At 28.7% G+C, this 23,860-nt stretch overlaps 4 protein-coding genes across 10 annotated transcripts in view; 2 read left to right on the forward strand and 2 right to left on the reverse strand.

Annotated features, from left to right (window-relative positions):
- The window catches only part of LOC113365909 (protein shifted-like), a 32,034-nt gene extending 28,651 nt beyond the window's left edge, over positions 1-3,383 (forward strand). For 2 of the 3 annotated variants that reach the window (XM_026607451.1, XM_026607453.1), the window contains exons 7-10: positions 1,509-1,604; positions 1,985-2,194; positions 2,963-2,992; positions 3,299-3,383. In XM_026607451.1, the coding sequence (XP_026463236.1) occupies positions 1,509-1,604; positions 1,985-2,194; positions 2,963-2,992; positions 3,299-3,348 (386 nt within the window). In that variant the 3' untranslated portion in view covers positions 3,349-3,383. The remainder of the gene's footprint in view (positions 1-1,508; positions 1,605-1,984; positions 2,195-2,962; positions 2,993-3,298) is intronic. The other variant, XM_026607452.1, reaches the window with a different exon arrangement.
- On the reverse strand, positions 492-5,504 carry LOC113365911 (5-demethoxyubiquinone hydroxylase, mitochondrial). Its single transcript, XM_026607454.1, has 5 exons — positions 5,373-5,504; positions 1,177-1,356; positions 966-1,115; positions 765-883; positions 492-674 (listed from the first exon to the last, which is right to left on the reverse strand). Exons 2-5 carry the CDS (start codon positions 1,343-1,345, stop codon positions 516-518), a joined length of 597 nt encoding a protein of 198 aa, XP_026463239.1. The 5' UTR covers positions 1,346-1,356; positions 5,373-5,504; the 3' UTR covers positions 492-515.
- LOC113367459 (mitochondrial import receptor subunit TOM40 homolog 1-like) lies at positions 3,806-4,747 on the reverse strand. The gene has a single exon (XM_026609067.1). The coding sequence runs from the start codon at positions 4,745-4,747 to the stop codon at positions 3,806-3,808; it is 942 nt and encodes a 313-aa protein (XP_026464852.1).
- Positions 5,062-23,843, forward strand: LOC113365908 (DNA-binding protein Ewg). 5 transcript variants are annotated; one of them, XM_026607447.1, is made up of 9 exons: positions 5,062-5,121; positions 8,833-9,239; positions 14,079-14,203; positions 15,642-15,954; positions 16,409-16,521; positions 16,867-17,022; positions 20,783-20,923; positions 21,050-21,203; positions 23,356-23,842. In XM_026607447.1, exons 2-9 carry the CDS (start codon positions 9,029-9,031, stop codon positions 23,715-23,717), a joined length of 1,575 nt encoding a protein of 524 aa, XP_026463232.1. In that variant the 5' UTR covers positions 5,062-5,121; positions 8,833-9,028; the 3' UTR covers positions 23,718-23,842. The 5 variants fall into 5 exon arrangements, with proteins under 5 accessions (XP_026463232.1, XP_026463234.1, XP_026463231.1 ...); XM_026607449.1 differs by lacking the exon at positions 5,062-5,121 and adding an exon at positions 5,373-5,497 and having other exon boundaries at positions 8,833-9,218; positions 23,356-23,843; XM_026607446.1 differs by lacking the exon at positions 5,062-5,121 and adding an exon at positions 5,373-5,497.
- The last annotated feature ends 17 nt before the right edge of the window (positions 23,844-23,860 follow it).

Raw genomic sequence — 23,860 nt, forward strand, 5'->3', positions numbered from 1 at the left:
CAGGTTCTTCATTTATTTTCTTTACAATTTTTATGGGAGTTTTAGTTAATAGTTACATAGTACCATTATTTGTTAAATTAACATATTGCCAGAATAATTAATAAGAAAAGGTACACTCTTACTCTTTGCTTACCAGTAGAATTTACAAATCGTTTGCTCCAAAAGTTGGCAAAGCAATATGGAATGATCATATAATTGATTTTTCCAATTATTTTTGTAGTATATTCCAAATGAGATCATTTCTGATGAGGATTCTACTTTATTATTCACTTTAACTTAATTAATTACTATTTATAGCAATCACTATGTTAAGACAAAACATAACTTTACATGGCAAAACATAGCTCTTGCTTTTGAGTCTGATCACATAATGGCTAATTTAGTAAGTTAGCTTATATAAGACAAGTTATTATTACTGAACGTTTTTATTAAATTCAATATAAAATATCTGTAATACAAAACTATATTTATTGTTATTTCATTATATCACTTTATACTACTTTTAGTTTACTACATTATACTACTTTTGAAATAGCTATCGCTGTTTTACACCCGACTTTGATAACTTCAGTTAAGCCTTTGTAAAATATTGCCTGCTCAGCGCCATGATCTATACCAGTATCATGATGTTCTTGTTCTTCATCTCGGAATTTTTTGATAGTTTTGAGCAACTCCTGTATTTAAGGTCAAAGATCAATTTGCAATAAAAAATATATACAGAATAGTAATAATTATATTTCATAAAACAGCTATTGGTTTTCAACCTCATTTGTTTCTGGATCTTCCATCAAAGTACGTAATTGGTCGTTGTAGTGATCAACGATAACAGTTTCTACAGCAACTGTGCAGGCCATTGCTGCTTTCTCGCCCAACAACGCCGTGCCTTTAAAATATATAGAGAAACAAATATCCTCAGTATATTTTTATATTGTTAATTGGTATAAATATGTTCTTGTAATGCTCACCAGCCCCTAACATAAACCCAGCAACATTCCACAATGGAGTCATCACAGTAGGTCGTACTCGATGTTTTCTTATCAGATCTTCAAATTCAGCTCTGTGTCCTTTTTCTTGATCCCACATATGTTGAATTAATGGTCCAACTGGGGTTTTTCCTAATAGATACATTTTTGTTAAAATCTTTTTGTAATAAATATCTTAAATATGAAAATGTACCTAAAATAGCCATTTGTCCAGCATAAATTCTATCAGCGCCTAATTCTCCAGCATGATCGACTCTTATTATTTTATCTAATATCTCCTTGGGCGTTCCAGAATTTGTTGTTGATTCAAATCTATATCCAAGTAATCGTACGTTCGGGAAATATCTGGGTTTAGCCCACATATTTATTAAATCTGGAAAATAAAAAAATGTTTATCTATTCAATCATCTATTATTAGAAAGTTTTAGAACTTTTACACTTTTATTAAAATTCTTTAAGTTCAATATTATTTTTGAATTATTGAAAGTTAATCAAGTATAATTGAATTATTTTTAATGTTTATAGGTATTTGCACAGAAAAATGCTTGAATGGTGGAAAATGCATTCAGAAGGACAAATGTGAATGCTCTAAAGGATATCATGGCCTACGCTGTGAATTTTGTAAGTAAATTTGGACATCAAATCGTACTTTATCATTAATTTAAGTTTATAGATTAAATATGCTCGAGTAGAAAGAATGGTATGGTATAAAGTTTCATTGCCAATACAGCTACAGGTCTCCAAGTTAAATGTTGAAATTTAGAATGTGTTGTAGTGAAAAGTGTATGAGGCTCCAATATTACTTATTAGGATTTTCGAGATGATTTTTCTAAAATCAGGTGTCTTAAGAAGTATTGCAACTATAACATTCTGATGATCTTCAAGCTTATCCAAATTATATAGTTGCTCAACTTTTTGATACACCAGATTCTGGAAGGCTAAATAAGAAAATTCTGGATCTTTGAATTTGAATCACGTATTCTACTAATTTAATATTTTAGCCAAATGTGTAATACCATGCCTAAATGGTGGAAAATGCAGGGATGTAAATAAATGCCGATGTTTGCCGGGTTACAGTGGTGATCACTGTCAAATAAAAAGCTGGAGAGTCCAGTCGCGCAGTGCTTGCCAGCGTTGTGGACATGGAACGTGCCAGCCCGACAACACTTGCAAATGTGATAAAGGATACTTTGGGCGATTGTGCAATCATAGTAAGTAATGGAAACGATATTAAATCAAATTTAACGAGGTGAAGGCATTTTGCCTTAAAGGAAGTTTAATGAACTTTCCTAGAACTTTCCCTTTTATCTAATTCTGAAGAAACGCTTCGGTCACGTAGAACTAATCAACACGAATCCTTATCGTGTATAATCGGATGGAATGTGGTATCAAATGATCCTGAATGATTTGAAAAGTAGACTAAAACAAACTCCTTAGGGAAGTTAAAAACTATATGCTTTAGTATATGTCGTATATAAGTTAAATACAATTACATCAGAGCTTTCTATAGAATATAGAATATTCAGAGTATTCTATAGAATACCAAAAATAATTGAAACCAAAAATAGACTGTCGATTTAATAAAATTAGGAATAGCTACCTCTTAATTTTTTCGTAATCAGTACAATATAAAATTATAGATACTAAAGTTTGTACTTTTTCTAATTTTTTTTAATTTCTAATCCAATATTATATATGTGTTAATATATATATATATATATATATATATATATATATGTGTAGACTGGCATGTAGCCAGCATCTTGGTAAAGAGAACACCGATATAAACCCTAATACCATTTCAATACTCAACAATATCAACATTGATTAAATAAATTTATATATACTATATTCATAAGTTTGAAATGCTCCAAATTATAAAATAATATATTACTACCACCTAAAAATAATTATTTGTTTAAAGAGTGATTTTCAAAAGCATTGCCCTAAATAAATTTAATGGTTCCTTCTTTCTATAGGTGAACACTCTGATGAGTTCTCATCAGAAGGTAAGAATTCAATTTCAATTTCAATTCACCATGTTGTGTACATTCACCACGTATTTCATTCTATACATATAGAATTTATATTCAGAGTCATTCCACAGAAAACTCAACATTTTATGTTTCTGCAAATGTGTTCTCACAAATATTGTAAGGTATTCTACTATTCCTATGTGACTAACACACTTCATGTATGATACTAGTTACATTCATGAAACTAGCAGTTGAATATATTTATTATTGTCTAATAATTATCATTGAAACAAATGCATGCAATAGAGCAAAAATAACTAACTGGCCTATATTTTATAGAAGCGATTACAAACCGAAAAAGGGGTCCTTCAAAACTTCCAAGAAGATAAAAATTTGAAAGTTATAAGAACTATTTAAAGAGAACATATTATAGAGTTAAAATTCAAAAGTGTGTGAAAAAATCAATCCACAATTTATAGGAAAAGCAAATTATATAATAATATAACATGCCTTGAAAGATATATATTTAAGCTATAATGTTATGACTATACTAATTAGATTTTTAAATATTGTATGTGGATTCTATATTTTGTAAATTATATTTTGAGTTATTGCATATAAACAATTGACTGTGAACATTCTATTTGTTAACAAAAGTTAATTTATCTTAAGTTTGCATATATATTTAAATATATATAATTTTTATCCTCGATTTATTGAATAAGATCAAATTTGAATATTATTAAAAAAATTATGTACTAGATATAAATGTGATATATGAATAAAAAATCTAGATCTGAGCCATGATCATGTATTTCAATTACAGATGACTAAGAAAATCAATTTTCATTCAGTTTGCATGCCTATACCCATTCGAAATTGTCCATTATTGTGATTCATCAAACCGCTAAAAATTAAGCTAATCGGCATGTTGCACATGCATTTTTCTACTGTGGCTCCGACATTCCAATCAGAATTGATCAAACCTTTGAAAATTATTGAGTCCATCTCAAGTCTATATAATATAGTTGCACTAGATTTGTTGGTCCTCAGATTTATACTTAACTCAGTCCCAATGTGCAACTTTGCATTAGCTTTTTGATAAAAATATACATCAAGCGCATGGGGACTTACTGTGGCACATAACATACTGGTGTTAGAACAATATCTTCCTGCCAATGATAACATTGTAAATTCTTCTTTATTTTGACTGCCATCCCATCTCATAGTAAATTCGGTTCCTAATGCTATTCTATTAGTTAATTTTTGTAGATAGTGTAATAATATCGATCCACTCTCATACATACGATGAACATCACACACATAAAAAGAACCAGTGTATGAATTACCAAAATAGTCTAAAAAAAACGAACTCTCATTAATTTGCTTCTGTTGATGCATTTGAGTAAATCCTCTGAATGCTAAACGATCAGTGAAATTGTGAGATATAACTCCGCTGAAGTCTCCATTAGGACTAAATTCTCCATATATCAAAGGACCTGCCCTGATTTCTGGAAACTTGGCACCACAATAACTTATTCCAAATCTATATCCACTAGGGTAGACAGAGCTCATGTGAAAAGCATGTTTGATGCTTATATGAGGACTTATTGCTTTACATGCCAGAATTTTTGCACCTTCGAAGAGTGTGGGCCACAGATCTTTTGTTCGTTTGTTGATATCTTGTAATGTACCTGGATTTTTCAAGGTATCATGCCTATTTCCAGGAACTTTGCTTAATTGAGCTGGAAAATCCTTACATGGTGCTCCGGCAAATACATTTCCCATTATATTATAACAAATTAATCAAAAACCACTTTTATAAAAACCATATAAAAATATATATTGTCAAAAGTCATTATAAAATCTAAACAATAATTTTCAAACATTGTTATCATTTGTTTAAGTATATACTTTTGTTTACATAAGCAAAAAATATTTTTCATACCTTTTTTTCTTCAGATTTCGATATTTATAAATCAAGTAAATATTATTCAAATTTGGCGCCTCAAACTAACATGAATCAAAATGTATGTCGTACTCGTTTTTGATAACAGATGTCCTTGGTATATAAATGACAATTATATCACCATTATTATATATTTTAATAGAACATGATTAGTGTTGGTGTGCTTTAGAATAATTAAAATAAGTGTGTGAAGGTAAGATAAAAATCCATCTAACAAATAAATTGTATCCTGGGGTATTTGTTAACGTTTCGAATCGATGTTCACAACATAAACAAACAGAAAAAACGTGAAGTGCGAAAAAGCTGTCATAGCGCAGACTCCAATAAAATGGCGGCCGTCTAATGAATGCGATGCCTTTTATCCCCTTTCCTTGTCAAGTCAAATTTCGATCGATATTCGTGTAGGACATGTAAGGAACGTATAAGTTAAATGTGTTTTCATACCTGATGTGTATTGTGTAGTGATGAGGAATCGCCAGAAACTTGAAACTAAGTTGTAGTTAATAATGGGCCGACAAGAAGACGTTTGAATATGTTTTCTTATTGAAATGGCCCTCTTTTGCACGCAGGTGCGTACGCAGCCGTAGTCTTTGGATTTTAACTGAGCCTGCTCGCAGGCGCATTTCTCTTATCTACGTGATTACTTTTGTTGTTTACATGAATACCTTGACAGCACTAATGTCAGATTTTATTTTCAATAATTTATTTATCTGTAATCAAATTATAACATAGTCAGGGTTCTATGATTGACGGCATACTCGCGACTCAAAAAATCCCACCATATGTAAACATTTCAAATACCTTCTCGTAATTGAATATTTTCATTAAATTCGCGCTTAAATGACTAAAAGGGTTTTAAATTAATGGGATATTTTCATATTCTTTTTTTGTTTGACTTGATGTAACCAAAATGATTAATCTATTCAGTTATTGATTTTTATGTCATAAGCTTGGGCTAGCTATTACCAAATGACTTTTGTAATATATTTCTACTTCCTTTATCTAACTAACTCTTCATAAATATTTAGATATAATTCCTTGCATGTTCTCTGTAAATATTAACATATTTGTATATATATATATATATATATATATATCTGTGTGTGTGTCTGTGCCTGTGTGTATGTATGTGCATGTAGTTTTTATGGGATGAAAAAATATTAATTTCCAGGCAATCATTATATATTTAATTACAAAACTTTATTAATTATGGTCACAATTCATCTTGATTAATAACAAACCCCAAAAGAGCCTCATAATGATTCTTTAACAGTGCAGTTGGCATAAACAATTTCAAAATAAAAAAAAATTACTTGTGTTACTATTTTAACATAGTTAATTTTTAATTATTTTTTTCTTTATATTTTTATTTCTACTTATTTTCAATATTTCCTTTTACCTATTAATTCTAATTTTTAATTTATTATCTTTACATTGCACTCAATAAATTGAAATTTGTAATGAGAGCAATTTCTTACAAATAATTTAATTCTGCCTTACATTGATCTTGGTGAAAGAAATATATATCACATGCCTTCTTTTCTGCATATAATGTTTACATGAAATAAATAATTTAATTTTCATGAATATTTGAAATTTGTTTTTAATAAAGTTATACATCTTTTTCTCAAGTTCCTTGTTCCTTTATTGATGACGAAATTTAAAAACGTTTATATATTTTCGGCAATATTTCGGTAGTCTCACAAAAAGACTGTGTGGTTTATATATTTTAATTTTGAATATTGTCTATGCAATAATATAATAAAAATTTACATTTTTATATATTATTTTGATAGTTAGTAATTGAGGAAAAAATGTTGCTTATGGCCAATAATTGATGACAAAGTTAAATTTATTTTCTTTAAATTTAAATGTTGTAAATTTATCGTAAGAATTAATCAACACGTTTATAATATTGATCTGTAATTGTTTCGTTATCGTTTATTGTCTGCTAAATTTTGAAAACAATCATCATGCAAACAATGGTTGCAAATATCTTTCATTTACAATAAGACTTCTTATGTTACTCATTGTTCTAATATCGTATTTCTAAGCTAATTTTGATTTTATTTTTATTTTTCATTTAATTGATTTAAATTTACCAAATATTTTTTTAGAGCTGATGTGTTAGAGATAAAAATTTTAGTATCGCGATGACATATTGCCCTAATGCTCTTTGTGATATATGTAGATTTTTGTTACTCTGAAGAGAACCGAAATGACCATAAATATTTTATCAAATTTTTATCAAATCACATTGTATTTAAACTTCATATGTACAAACTTCTCGCTTGATATAATACATTTGAAATCATAAAAGCAGAATCTTTTAGTCTTTGCTATAGTATTTAGCCACATAATTTCTTTTCATACCATAAACCTCTATATAATTTTTTTTAATGATTTCTTATTTCTCTCCTTTCTAATTCTTCTAATCTTTTCTCATCTTTTTTCTTCTAATTTTATTTAATTATTTTCCAACATATTAATTTTTAATATTTTTATTTGTAACATTTTTAAAATCTTATTTTTCAGTACTGCAAATAGGTTTAGTTTCTTATATTATCAATAATCATTTTCTTATATTTTTATACCTATCCTAATAGGATAACAAGGAGCGTCCATTAATCACGTGAACCCTAAAGGGTGAGGCGGAGTTTGACGAAAAATCACGAAATATCACGTAGGGGAGGGGAGCCTTGTTATAGATATCACGTGTATTTATTTTTTACCTCAATTTAAAAAAATCCAGAAAAAATGAAAAATTTAACGATTTTTTTCTAGGGGGTAAATATAAGTATCAATAAAAGGGAGGGTCAAAAATAATTAGAAATCGCTCACGTGATTAATGGACCACCCCCCAAGTAAAATTTGCAAAATAGAAAATGGGTTTTAAATAGAAAGTCTTCTGACCAGTGTGAGCTATTTTGAGATTGAAAGAATTTAGTATATAATGAACTTCTTTTTCAATCTTGTCCTGGTAGTGCTGTGGAAAAGTTCTCTGGCATGTGAGTTTGGGTGATCTTCAAGGTGGCTTTTATATTTGTCTGAATGATTTTTTTCCGACGATTTGTTCTGAATGATTTTTTTATTGTGTTGATGTTGATGCCGACATTTTTATAGATTAACGAATTTGGAACTTACCTACTTTTAGTCAATCTGAATTTCTTTTATTACTTTATTTTGATATCTTTGAATTTTTACCATGTTTGATTGGAACGCTGTTACTTTATAGTTGTATACCGTATGTCCAAACTGGCTTAAAAATTTTCAAATATGTCAATTTTATTTTATACACAGTACTTGATCGGGATTCAATCTGAGTACCTCTTTTATATCGAGTCGAGTGCTCAACTCAGTGGTTTCCAACCTTTTCCACACCGCGCCTCCCCCTTTAATAAAATAATTTGTTGCGACCCCCTTAATTTTTTCAACAATTCAATTTCATAAATAGTCAACTGGCATTACCAGACTACAAATTAATATTCATTATTATGTAACATTATGCATAAAAAGTTAAAAATTAATAATTTTTTTGTTTATTATTTCTTATAATTTAAAAAATTTTGGTTTATTTTCGAAAATAGTATTTTAGATACAGAGGTATGCGCCCTCCTTATAATATCCAGGTGCCCCCTCTGAGGGACCGCGCCCCACAGGTTGAAAACAGGACTTAATCATAAAATGAGATACAATATATAATCCCAGAATTGACTATAGCCCATTTACCAGCATTAACACTGGTGATATTACTAGAAATTATACTCAAACTATATATTAGCACATGTTACTCAATCATCTAACAATTAATTTTTCTATTGCCATGCTAATTATTGCTAAAAGCTGCAACTTTTCCCATAAAATTTATGTAACAAATTATATAATGATTCCATTTTGTTCACAGGTACCAGTCATCAATATTCTAGTCAAATAAATTTAGGAAAATTCACACGATTACTATAACAATATCACAGAAGTACATGTCGTCTCCTCTACCATCACAAATGCTTATTACCTGTCGTCTAAAATAATTGAATCCACTACAAGAACTACTCCATTCTTCACGCGTTGACCTCTTTGGAAGTAATTTAAGCAGCAAAATGGTGACTATAATCAAAACAGTTGGTAGTGAATGCATGGATATGATGGAAGATGGTGGTGGTCTTTCCGGGTGCTCTGATGACGAAGATGATGGATGCCCTTCTAGTCCTGGTTCGACTTATGACGATGGAGCGGACCTCATGACGGTGGCAATGGGTGATGAAGTCACAGCACAGCTAGCCGCTGCAGGTTGGCACAATAGATGCAATGGTGATTTCACTTTTTATTTTGCTTTTTGTAGTTTTGATTTAATTCATACACATTACGTATAACGGATTTTTAATGCTAATTTATCATTTATTAGCCGATGAAGATATTTACTAGGATTACGTACTGGGCGGGATATTGTCGATACCAAATTTGCGCAAAACAGCAACTTTGTCCTAAACTTTAATGCGATTCCTTGAATTTGTATAATATGAGCCGTTCAGTGCACACTGACTAACTTCAAAAAAACAAAAATGAAGAAATGCGATGAAGTAGTGTATATTTAAAAAAATCCTGATATGATGTAAATTGAAATATATAGGAAAGAACGCATAAATGAATATTTAGCTTTCATGCGATTGTATATGAAGTTAATAACGAAGAAAGGTGAATAAATAATCAACAGTAATGGAGTTAATCGTTTTGGCAACTGAAAAAACGAATAAAGTTAAACTCAGTATTCAAGTTTTTAATTACAGAAAAGTTAATTCTTATATATTTACAGTAGAATCCGCTTAGTATGACATCGAAGGGACGCCGAAATCTCGTCATACTAACCGGTCGTCATTAAAAGCGTACTAAAGAAAAACTTTTTAATATGTAAATATGTTACATGTTTCAGTAATTTAAAAGAAAAGCCTATACAAACGTTTTAATTAAAAATAAAAATGACACATTAAAATTTAATATAAAATAAAATTGACATAGGGTAGTACTGTCTAAACCCAATGAACAACACATAACATACATCAAAGAAGCATCTATCGAACTATGTTCAGAAAAACTTACATACATACGTACATAATTATATAAATATTATATTGTTTACTATTTTTTAAACCTTTGGTATCTGACCCATTTTACTTCACAACCAGGGGGCGAACAGATGCAATTTCTTTTATTAAATTTTAAAGGCTTTTTATGCTACATTATTGAACCAATGCAAAATCTTAATTCTGTGGGTACATTTGTTACAAAGACAACACAGTATATTACATTGATTTGCTATTGGTCAGAAATATTCATCAGAAGAGCCGGAATAACAATTTATTCAATTAATCTCTTGTAAAATTGCTTTTTTTAAACTTTACTATCTTATTGCTTATACCTTTGCCAAAATAAAGGTTCAGCTGGTCCTTTTTATCGTAGTTATGTGCCGCTTAGATTCTGATAGCAAAGTCATAAGAATAAAGGTGATGGCTGGTTATGAATTTATACATTTTTCGCCCTCTACTATCAAATATAATTGTTAAAAAAAATCTAATTTTATTTGTTTATGAGATATCCGTGGTGGGCCATTGATAATTAGTCTACCCTACCCATAAACATACAAATGTGTTTTTTAATGTAAGTAATCAGTAATTTTAGATTGATTTCTTTGCATAATTTTATTGTAAAAACAGCCCCTGGTGCTACTGTGCACAAAAGACATAGCAATTGCTTTCGTAGACTTGGCCACATCATGTAAAATCATGTCGGTCATTATAATTGGACATATTTTTTTGCAAAAATGGGTCATTATAAGCGACATGTCAATGTAAGCGAGGTCAATATATCCGACTAGACAGCTGTTTTTTTAAGGAATTTTATATGGAAACCAAATTCCTAGTGCAATTACGTCATATTAAGCGGTTGTCAATATATCCGGCGTCATACTAATCGGATTCTACTGTATATTACAGCTCTTTCATAAAAATGAACGTCGATAATTCTGTTATAATATGTTATTCGTAATTAGTTTACCAGCAATATTGTCTTTTTCTGTATGGAGGAATGAATTTTCGCAGCTCATGACTATTCGCTTCACCCTTTTCATATCACAATTATACATTTAGAATATAATAAAGGCTGAACTATATTTTTCAAACTTAGTGGTTTAACTTTTACAGATTTTCTGATAAAATTTTTCTTAGAAGGTCTTCTGATCCTTCTGACTTTATCTGGCATAGTTTAATCAAATTTACTGGAAACCCTGTCATAGTAACTTAATATTATTGATGGTATGTTCTAAAGGTTCTAAAATCTTAGCGGTTGATTAGATGGCAATGTCTTTATCCATGTTCTGATTAAATTGTATCAATCATTTGGTGAGTAAATATTGGTTTTATTTCCCACGTGACTCAATAATGGCAAAACCTGAATAATGGCAAATAGCTATGTCTACTTACCAAAAATTTTATTTGAATTGACTCATCACTTTATACAAGTTTCAATGAACTTAAGATGGTTTTATTGTTCCCGCTTGGCTGGTAAACGTATCTGAATATATCATTTTTTAAAGTTTGTAGCATAAGCCTTGATGTACTTCATTTCAAACTAAATTTCTTAATATCCATGAGACCCAAGTAATTGATTAATCCGAAATCTTAACTACAGTCAGAACATGTATGTTACAGTGTGGACAAATTTATTCAGTATTATGTGTGGTCTTACTATTGAGCTTTTTAATGATGTAAATCTTCATTGATCTCGAAAGTTATTATAAATACAAAATATTACAATTATACTAAGAACTCTGATACTACAATTTCTTAAAGAAGTGGAGTTAGTCGATATGTACATATAGATCGATGGTTCCAAATTTCACAATTAAGTTTTATGTTTTGTAGAAAAATATTCTAGAAGGATAAAACTAGATTTTTGTTATCTATTCTATTATTCTTATCATACAGTTTTTGCAGAAATTGTTTGATTAGCAGAGATTCTTATTATTATGGAATTCTATATTTTTTTTTAAATATGTACATTAATAATTTTTGTCAATAGTCATTTTATGAGATGAATCATTTTTCTTTATATAATTCGGATTTCATACAGCTAATTACTTCTTTTCTCATTCTTATGAAATTTAATTTTTTTTTAAATATGTACACAAATAATTTTTGTCAATAGTCATTTTATGAGATGAATCATTTTTCTTTGTATGATTCGTATTTTATACAGCTAATTACTTTTTTTCTTATTCTTATTATTATGGAATTCTATATTTTTTTAAAATATGCACACAAATAATTTTTGTCAATAGTCATTTTATGAAATGAATCATTTTTCTTAGAATAATTGAATATTCCGCATTTTATACTGCTAATTACTTGGCAATTATAAGGCTTAGTTATTAAAAATAATGAATTTCGAATTTATTAAATATTGCCGTTTTTAAACGCCAAACATAATTCGTATAAATATAACAAAGGTGGGAAAGCTTGTGGAATTTATAAATTTGTAATACTGAAACGATTTAACAATTACAGGCATGTATGAATATAAACATTTCATACCCATTTGTTTTATGTGCCTAAAATAGTGAGTTATTCCATGCTAAAATTGATTTTAAGTAGGGATATTAGGGCAAATTAAGGAATATTAGGACAGTAGCAACGATCTGATATATTTTAGTTAATGATATCTATTTTCACTTGAAAATAACGTTAAAAGTTATGGTTTCAAATGAAATAATATGTTCGGTCATTCCTTCGCTAATTGTTTTGAAACAGAAACGGGAAATCTTACACAACTTGAATCTAGTTGGATTTTAACTAGATTTTTATTGTTAGTTTTACTATAATAGAAATACTAAATTATTAACCCACCATATTAGACAAAGAATTACAATATATCAGAAGTGATTATTTATATGATTATATGATATGATCAATTCACACTTTCGTTTAATTTGAATATTTGATATAGGATTGTATATTGAAAGGATTTAATTTTTCTTCCATATATGTTTCGGATTTTATACAGATGATTTCTTGATAATATAGTTTGCTTCTATAGTAAATGAGTTTGAAATTCAATCAATATTACTGATTATATAGATATAGATGGAGAAATCATGCGGATTTTTTTATTTACAATAACGATTGAATGAAGGCTTGTTCAAAATATTTTTATAATTAATTGAAATGATATTGTTAACTCGGGTAATTCTTACCAATGACTTTATACTTTATCCAAATAATATTTGCTCTTGCAGGCAGCTTTTCAAACATGTTTTTTTATATTTATAAAATAAATATAAAGATAAAATGAAGAATTGTTCCCTTCGCAATCAATATTTTTTTCATAGCTACATTTTTTTGTACATTATCATTTTTTTGTACATTATCATACCATCAATCGCGTTCATGAGTTTCAATCGCTTAGTTATTAGTTTAGCAGTTGCTCAATGTTGTTTTAAATGAAATCACCAAAACTTATATATGTCTTTGTTTTTATGTTTTTGAGATCATGATATTAATAAATGTTTGAGAAATTTTGAGCATGTGTTGTGTTAACATGGTTTTAGAATTTTCGTTCACGTTTTCGTTAACTCATTTTGTTATGATACACACTGTACATAAAATTATCAGTAGACATTTGATTTTAATAAAAAAAAACAAGTTTTATACTTGCTTTTGTATCATATATCGATTTGAATCAATCAGTAAATACATCATAGTGATATGATTTTATAGAACGAATATTAGTTTTTTTTATGTTTAATTTTGTGTTTGCGCATGTTTGTACTGAGCTGATGTATGCTTCGTGTGCTTTATGTAGAATTAATATAAATTTTTTTTCAGCAATATTCTGGTATGTGCAAAAAGACTTTATTATGATAGTAAATGTTGCAATATAAAATTTTTATTATTTTTTTTTTAAGATTCAATTGTAAACAATCAGTTTTTGGAAACTATTTATAAATGTTTTGTTCAAAATTATGGAGATCTTTTTCTAGTGCTCCTTTGTTTCTTACAATATTTTTTTTTCTCATTTTGCATACCTTTTGGTAATGAAATTACTATTAAAATTATATAATTAAACTTATTTTTCTATTCATAATTAATTTTCGACCAGGCCCCGTCGGTATGGCGGCCGCAGCAGCTATAGCTTCAGCTAAAAAGAGAAAAAGGCCGCATTCATTTGAAACAAATCCGTCTATACGAAAAAGGCAGCAGAACAGATTACTTCGAAAACTTAGGGTACGTAAGATTTATTCACATCTAAATTCATTTTAATAAGATCTGTGTCCATAAATCCCCGCTATTGACAGTGTTAAATTAAGGGGTAAGCCTGCTTTAGAGGCTTTAAAAAATCGTTTTTTTTTGAGAAAAGAAATAAATATTTTATTCAGGTTTTATTGTTATATATTTCAACATTCTTTTCAAATTTTTTCATTAAAACGGTCAACAAATGAAATAACGTAATAAAATTAATCAACAAGAATTGATATTCACCTATTTATGTAAAATGTGTTCGACTCTTATTTCGAAAATAATATTTTTGCCTTCATTAAAAAGTAATCAGAGCTATTTCCTATTGATGTTTCTCAAACATTCTTATAATATCTGTAATGTAAATTTTTTTTTTACAAACTTTATTTCATCTATTCCGTGTTCTAAATTTGCATTTTCATTCAAATGTGGACCTAAGCTGTAACAGTAGCTAATCTGTGGTGTTTGTACCTACTGATTACAGTTTATGCCATACTTTAAAAAAAAATATTATGGCTAGTTTTAACCATTATATTCTTTTATAGTTATACTCTTTTCTTATCTATGGTTTCAACAATCAGATTACAATATAATCTATAAGTTAAGAGTAAGATACTTTTAACGTTTACGCCATACTTAATATACATTTTTAAAACCTGAAAAGGATGAAATGAAATCTACCTATTAAACACAGAACGTATATAATGTTGAAAAAATATTGTTTGACGATTTTGACGAAACTTTATATAACGATAGATTTCGTAGTCTGAAATAACATGCTAAAATATTGGAGACTTACGTTAAGCGGTTGAAATGTAAAAAATCATGAAAGTTCAGAAATTCAATATAAGCTTGAGCGATTCTAATCAGAATTATTGTGATGTTTTGTTGGCACCTACTGATTACAGTTTACGCCATACTTAATCGCTGTTACGCCAGAATACATCTTTAAAATGGATGAAATGAAATGTGTTAAGCAAATTAAGTTAATTTATACAATTGCAGATATAATTGGTATATTTCAAAAATATCAATTGAAAAATCATTTTTAATGAAAGAGAAATCCTTATATTATAAATAAACAGTTGAACATTTGTATAAATAGCTAATTCTAAATTTTTTAAATCTTATTGATAAAGTCGATTATTTACACGTATCGAGAAGTTCGTGCAACATGCACAACAAAATTAGAATTAGTTTTCAGTAAACACAGTGTGATTTGAGCGGCGGTAGCAATCTGAAATCCACGAATTTGCCTCCAGCGCTGTGACATCCATGTGGAATCTATGTGGATTTCAGATTGCCACAGCCGCTCGGTGTTTACTGGGCTATTTTTTTGATTGAACAAAAAAAGTTTGATTATCAAATTTTTACATTAATAAGTATAATAGATGTGTTTTTTCATTTATTTTATTTTTATTATCAGCAAACGATAGACGAATTTGCAACTAGAGTTGGCCAACAAGCTGTAGTTCTGGTCGCTACTCCGGGTAAAACGAACATTTCGTACAAAGTATTTGGTGCTAAACCTTTAGAAGATGTAGTTAAGAATTTGCGTACTGTTATAATGGACGAGCTGGAATCTGCGCTGGCGCAGCAAGCTCCTCCTCCAATTCAGGACGACCCATCATTGTTTGAGCTGCCGCCGTTGATTATTGATGGTATTCCAACACCTGTTGAGAAAATGACTCAGGCACAATTGCGTGCGTTTATACCTCTTATGTTGAAATATTCTACAGGTATGATACATTTGTATGTTTTATTAATTGTTTAATACAAAAACATTACGTGACTGACATTAACTTCTGTTTATGTATAGTTGTCTATATATTGTATCGGTTTTATCATAAAGTTTAAAATAGTATCTATTTGTTGTAGATTTCTGAAGTTTTTTTTTTAAGATTGCTGTATCAAAAATTGCCATTATCATTTAATTTAGCTACATTATATGTTGTTTTTTTAACTTTACAAATGACTCACTGCAATTTTTCACAAATGATTAATCAAGTTTGTGTATTCGTAGTGAAAGTAAAAGTAGGTATATTATTTACAATTGTAAATTAATTGAACTTATGGAGAAAGTATTTTATTCAATTACTTAAATAATTATATAAATCAACAAAGTAGCGATTTAATAACAACGTTTTATGTTATTTTATAATGATATTTATTATTGCGGCTTTCAAATTTCAGGAAGAGGTAAACCTGGTTGGGGTAGAGAGTCAACACGACCGCCCTGGTGGCCAAAAGAACTACCATGGGCAAATGTTAGAATGGATGCAAGAACAGAAGATGAAAAACAAAAGGTAATTAAAATATAAGTGAGTACAATAAGCTTTTGATACAGACTACAAAACAACTAGTTAATAAATTTTTTATAACACAACTTGATGTTTGATATTGAAAGTCTTGCCAATGGATAATTTTTTAATATGAGTTTTGCAACATTAAGATTCACAATGATATTACAAATTAGAGATTTTTTTCATTATTCAAGCTAAATAATTAAGTTTAAAGATTCCATATTTAATTATATTGCAATTTTTACCATGAATAAAATTATCTGTTACTGTAGTTTAATTGTAAAGAGTTATTGTCATTACGCAATGACTCAATATATTTAAACTGAACGATGTATATTTGAGAAAAAGTGCCGTGAATTACAGATTTCTTGGACGCATGCACTCAGACAAATTGTCATCAATTGTTATAAGTTTCATGGTCGAGAAGATCTACTTCCCGCTTTTTGTGAGGAGGATGAAAAAGCAAATGCTACTGCTACCGCAAACAGTTCAGTTAGTTCAAATGTATGTATTGAATTTCTATTTTTGATTTTGACTAAAATATTTTTCAAAAAAGGGTTTTGCATGTTGAATATTTATGGGATGGACTTGAATAATAATTAAATTTCAATAACAATTAAATTATATTTATGTACTGTGCAAGTCGATTGATGATATGATAAGGGAAAAGTTTGATTACAATAATTTCTAAAATATTTTTGTTTTTAACTACATTTCATAACTTTTCAAATTCAATATACAATTTATTAAATAATTTCATCATCATGTTTTCTTATGATAAATGTGTGTGCCACTCTGTCATCTTTCTTAATATTTTGAAGCATATTATTTCATAACTTCTCAAATAATAATTGATAATTATTACTTTACAAGTCTTACGTTACAACATAATTACTAATTATCTTAAATTAAAATTAATTTAAATTAAATTAATTTAAACAATAATAGAAATTAGGAATGATAAAAGTTTCTATAGGCCTAATTATTAATTAGGCTTATGAAAACTTATATATTTCTTAATTTCTATTATCATTTAATTTAGCAACATTATACTACTTTTAACTTTTACAAAAGACCTATCATAATTTTATATCAGTTATTATTAAAATTTTGTACTTTTTAGCTTTCAATATTGGCATCATCACTTTTATTAATTTCTTTATTATAATATTAATAATTTGGGTATAATACTTAATAACTAACTAGAAATAGAAAAATAATTAGCATACATCGTAAAGCAAATGTTTAGTTGATAGGAATTAGATTTATGCAAATTGTTGAGTTTTTTTTTTTTTTGAAACGAGATATCAATAATGCTGTGGTTCACGCAGTTTTATTAGTCACACATTGATTATTATAATCACTGATGCAAAATTAATTTATATTGGCACATTTAGCATTTGATTTTGTTTCTATTGAAGCACTAATCTGTGATAAAGCTTGAGTCTCAATTTGCTCATTAGCATTAGAAAACAGATTTCATTAGTAATATTTTAAACATTTTCTTTGTAACTTTGATTGTTTTGTTTATGTAAATTCCATACAATGCAAATTTTTTGAATTGTTTGCAAAAGTTTGCAGTGCTAGTTGATTGTGACTCAATCTTTATTATATTAGTTGCTTATACTTTTACCATTGTAACCATTGTACCATAATTCATTTACTATGCTGCCACCTTCTGTGCCACCAAATTCAAATAACGCACTTCGCTTTCGCGTCGGCATCGGATCATGCAGGTCGGAGTGCTGAAACTGCACACATCAATGATCAGTCACGGGCACGATCCTGATGCCGATTCTCCTAAGTTGGGTCGGGCGTCACCGCAGCAGGTGGTCATGTCTGCAGGGTCGCCAACAGATACCGGCGACAATTCGGGCGCGCACCAGAGCGCTACCGGACATCAAGTCTGTCTGGACACAATGACGCTCAGCGATTGCGACGTGTGTAGCTTTTGTGCCCGTCGTATGTGTTGTGTCGTGTCATGCCCGCATCCTTTGCTCTGTAGTACTCTGGTACACATGGATAGTGCAAGTGAAAAACAAAAAATTAATAGACTGCAATTTAATAATCTTTCTCAATAGTCAACCCTCCGATAACGCGGTACTCTGGTAAGGCGTTTTCCATATTACGTGACGCTGAAATTGAAGGGGCGCGGTGCAAAAAAGGTTGGAAACCACTGGTTTATATAAAGATATATAATGAAAAATTTAATTGGATTGGATTGGATTTTATGTGAATTCTTCATTCCAATTTAATTTTTCTCTATATATCTTTATATAAATCAGTGGTTTTCAACCTTTCTTGCACCGCGCACCTCTGCTCTAATAAAAAAATTAGTTGCGTGCCTGAATTTTTTCAACAATTTAATTGTAAAAATACTCAACTGATATTATTAGTCTACAAATTAATATGCAATATGTAAAAATATGCATAAAAACTAATTATTTTTTGTTTATTTTTAATATCATTTCAAAAGTTTTGGGTTATTTTCGAAAATAGTATTCTGAAAACTTATGTACGGGCTTCCCTTAGAACAACCTGTCGGCACACAGGTTGGAAACCGCTGATATAATCTTTGATTCCAAAAAACAGTTTATATAATTTATCAAGTCTTATTGATTGGCCTCCATATACCCCAGTACAAATGCTGTATTTTGTTTTACAATTATAATTACCATTTTCTTATAGCACGGTTTTCATATAACGCGGTATTCGGTTCACATAGAACGCGCTATAAATTAGCCTAGATGAGTGTTAAATCCGCGTTTTTTATAGCACGGTTTTCATATTACACACCGCCTTATTCCGAGAGTTGACTATACCAATACCATAGTAACTGGCAAATCACTTTGTTTTTACTATTAGTTTTAAATTTTTGCGATTCTTAATAATTGATTATTAAAATTCAAGTTATTCATAATCTTAATTAAAATTACTTTCATATTAATTTCAAACAAACACGAAAATAACCTAGATTTTTTTAAATGTTTTAACATGAGTAATAATTGAAATTATTTATATTGATTTTTCCATCTAATATTTAACATTTGTCTCAATTTTTTGCAGCTTTTATTTTTATTATATTTACTTATTAATTATTTTAAAGATAAATTGTTACAATGGCATCTTTTTTTTTCTTTTCACTTGCACTTTACCATGTTAAACAAACTGTACCATATGTGTTGTTAATGCAGTTTGAAATGGATTTTTTTTCCTAATAATTAATTGTTGCATGCTGACACATTAGTTTAATTATTATGAATCTATGAAATGTTTATAAAGTTCAAGAGCGGAATACTATACTACATTTTACAGTATAAAATATACTACATTTTACAGTGTAAAATGAAGAAATTGAAATTTTTAAACCTGGATAATTAACGCACTAAAGTTTTCAAGTTATTTTAGCTTAATTAAAAAAAAAATAAGAATAGTTCTGTCGTAGTACAGGATGATTTTGCAATGCTTCGAACATATTTTACCTTGAACAAGTACTTAAAGATAATTCCACATATTTTACATGTGTGTAATGAATTGCTTGAAGTTAAGATATAATAATCTATACTTTAACTAATTTACAGTTAGGATTAAATTACAGTTAATATACCATGTACCTCATATTTTATTCACTGAATTCTATCTTATATCACCTGAATCCTATCTTATAATCACCTGCATATTTATTGTTAATACTTATTTCATATACATATATTTTTCTGTTGCGACACATTTCATATTTTAATTTCAATAGTTTGCTGCTTTGCCATAGGTTAGAAAATTAAAATATATAAATTATGTTTATTCAAATGTTATATAAGTACTGAAAAGAACATTTGGTTCATCATAATTATATATTTCGGATAGTACATGTTAGCCACTATTTGCAATACAAAATATTAGAACAATAATAACTAGTTGTAGCATAAACTCCAAAATTTATTTTTTATTGAGTTATATAAATTATTTGCAACATTAAGTTTAATTAGTTTTAATTTTCTGCACATCCTGATTTTTCCAAAACCATCATCATGAATACTTCTTTTATTGATAGATTATTTATATTAGCCCATGTTCTGCAATATGTTTTCATATATTTTTTATTTTTGTAGCTTAATGTATCTAATATTTAATTTGTTTCAGAGAGCAAGTAGAATTATGCAGACCTCCTATATGTCTTTATATTATTTGTTGTTTTTTTTGCTTGATGTTTCAATGGATGTAATTGTGTGGTAAATTGTTAATTTACAATAGTAATTATTTTCAGATATCACAATACGCACCTGCTGTTTTGCAAACCATAACAAATCCTGATGGAACAGTTTCAATAATTCAGATGGACCCTAATCAAACACCAATTATTACTTTACCCGATGGAACGACAGCTCAAGTACAAGGACTAGCAACAGTAAATATGTCATGCTTTTTATGAATAATAACTTCATTTTAATAGTTCTTTTTTCATTAATCAGAATCATAAAATGATTGTTTAATGTTATATTTAGTTAATATAACTCAAAATTTTGTATTTTAGTTACATACTGGCCAAGGAGAAGGCACGACAGTACATACTGTGCAGACTCTAACCGATGCGCAAGGTGAAGGAATGACTGTGGATTTAAATGCAGTTACTGAAGCTAGTATAAATCAAGATGGTCAGATTATTTTAACAAGTGAAGATGGACATGGTAAGCAATTCAAAACAATATCTATTTAGGATAAGTTAATAATAGGCAGCATTGGCTTCAGGACGCGTAGTTCCGTTTGTATATTATTAATACTTATTTAATTTTAATCACTAATAAATACATATTGATTTTCAATCTTACAGACTAAGACTAGACTTTATTTTTTTTTTTAATTTTTGTTGTTTTAAAATTTCAATCATATATCATTGATTCAACGTTTCTGGATTTATTTAGGAACTATTGTTAACAATTTAATTCAACAGTTCTCTATTTATTATGAATTTATACACTTATTTCATTATTATAAAATTTAAAGAATTTTTTTTTAATGTTTGATCAATTCAATTCAAATTCAGTCATTAATTAAGAAGTGAATTATTTAAATTATATAATAAATAAATAAGTGCATAAATATACCATAAAAAAATATATCAATGTTATCAATAATTTTTGAAGAAGGATATATTCCGCAGTCCGAAACGTATAAAATTTGAAATAAATAAAATAATTTGAGGAAAAAAAGGGTTTTAGTTCAGACGTTTGAACCATAACATTATCATTTTAATTTAAAAACTCTATAATATAACAATAATATTTTTAATTTTTGATTGAAAATTTTTAGCCTGCTGATAGACAAAACCGGTTCTATCAATATAATATTGATTTTGATTACTAATTTTTCTATTAGACGTATGGGCTGCAATAGTATATTCAATTTATATCAATGTCGAAGTAACCATCTATATATATATATATACGAGGTCTGTTCAAAAAGTACCCGGAATTTTTGTTTTTTCAAAAAAATATTTATTTATTCGTCTACATTAATGTGGTCCCCTTCAAAGTAGTCCCCCCCAGATATAATACACTTATGCCAGCGTTTTTTCCAATTTTCGAAGCACCCTTGATATTCACTTTTTGATATGTCCTTGAGCACTCTCAGCGATTTTCTTCAATCGAGGAAAACCGCCGTCCTTTCATGGGTCTCTTCAACTTTGGGAATAGGAAAAAGTTACACGGAGCCATATCTGGTGAATTTTTGCACTTTGCAACACTTTATTTCATTTTTTACGCAAAATTTAATACAAATTCTTTGACTTTTCAATTCTTCCATTGTAAAAATCGCCGAGCTCAGAAAAACACGTCGAACCTTAGCGACTACCACAGACAAAGTAAACAGTGAATATAGCTGAAAATTTCATCATACTTTAGGGGCATGTATACCAACACAATAAAAAAAAAATTTTGACAATCAGACACTCCAGACCCGCGAAATTTAATTATTAGTAATTCCGGGTACTTTTTGAACACACACGTATATATATATATATATATTAACAGTTTAGTAATCGGGCATAACATCAATAAAAACCATGAATTTCTTTCAAAAAATTATTTTTACACCCATACGTTTTGGATATAATCCTAGCCTTCATTCAGTGGAAACTAAAAATAAATAAATAAATAATAAAAAATTATAAAGAGTAAAAAGTACTTAAAATTAGTTAATCTTAGTTTGGATTAGGATATTGTATTGAACTATACTATGTAAAATAAACTGGTTGAAGACATAATGGAGAAAAGATTGTTTAAAAATATTTTTACCAAGATTCTACAGATGTGTGGAAGTAATTGCGAATCCTTTGCGCGACATTTTACTTGTTTTGTGAGAAATTTGGAAATACTATCTAAATAAGAGATTTGAGTCGCACAGCGTGTTGAGGTTATTTTGTTTATTTATTGTTCTATTGTTATAAATAGTCAAAAAAGACCCTTCTATTATTCTTTGTTGAAATAAATTTTGTTTGAATTGTAGTACAGTCGGATTAGAAAAGTGTATATTGTGTTTTAAAGTATTAATGTGGTCGGCAAGCATAGTTTTAAATTGTCTGGGATTTTTCGAATTGCAAAATTTGAAACTATGCTTGCGATTGATAGAAATTCGTGTTTTTTTATTGATGTTATGCCCGATTACTAGAATTTGTTAATACATATGTCAACATCAAATTCAGAATCATACAATATATATATATATATATATATATTATATATATATATATATATATATAATATATATAATATAATATAATATATTATTATATAATATAATATGCTGCACACTGTTAAATACTAATTATTATTATTATTACAGAATACCCGATTTCCGTAAGCGGCGTGATAACAGTTCCTGTTTCTGCAGGGATGTATCAGACAATGGTTGCTAACATTCAGCAGCTGCAGACCAATAGTGATGGCACGGTGTGCATGACGCCAATGGTTCAGGTACCAAAGGGTTGTCGAGTCATTCAATTGGCCCGATCAAGTGGGGCAATAGTTGGCAACAATTCTTCTATTACTAGCATCGCCCCTGATGCTAATAGAAGCGCTAATGCGGTTATAGGCCCCCCTGAAAGTGGTGTTGCAGTCCCTTTACGGCTGCAAACTCCTAATTTCAGTACCAATATAAATCCTGTTAAAATTGAATATGAATCCGAACAGGCTATATTGAGTTGATAAACCACTTGCCATTAAATGCATGATTCCGGGTATCGAAATAATATTTCATATACATAAAGAAACTTTATTTTTTGAATCTAACTGGAAAAAAGTATATTCTATTTTTATAGAACAATTATGATGTTACAGCAGAATAGTCA

The sequence above is a fragment of the Ctenocephalides felis genome, unplaced genomic scaffold, assembly GCF_003426905.1.
Source record: "Ctenocephalides felis isolate EL2017-DRISC unplaced genomic scaffold, ASM342690v1 CF-g0.4_SCAFFOLD_01170, whole genome shotgun sequence".
NCBI classification, from domain to species: Eukaryota; Metazoa; Arthropoda; class Insecta; order Siphonaptera; family Pulicidae; genus Ctenocephalides; species Ctenocephalides felis.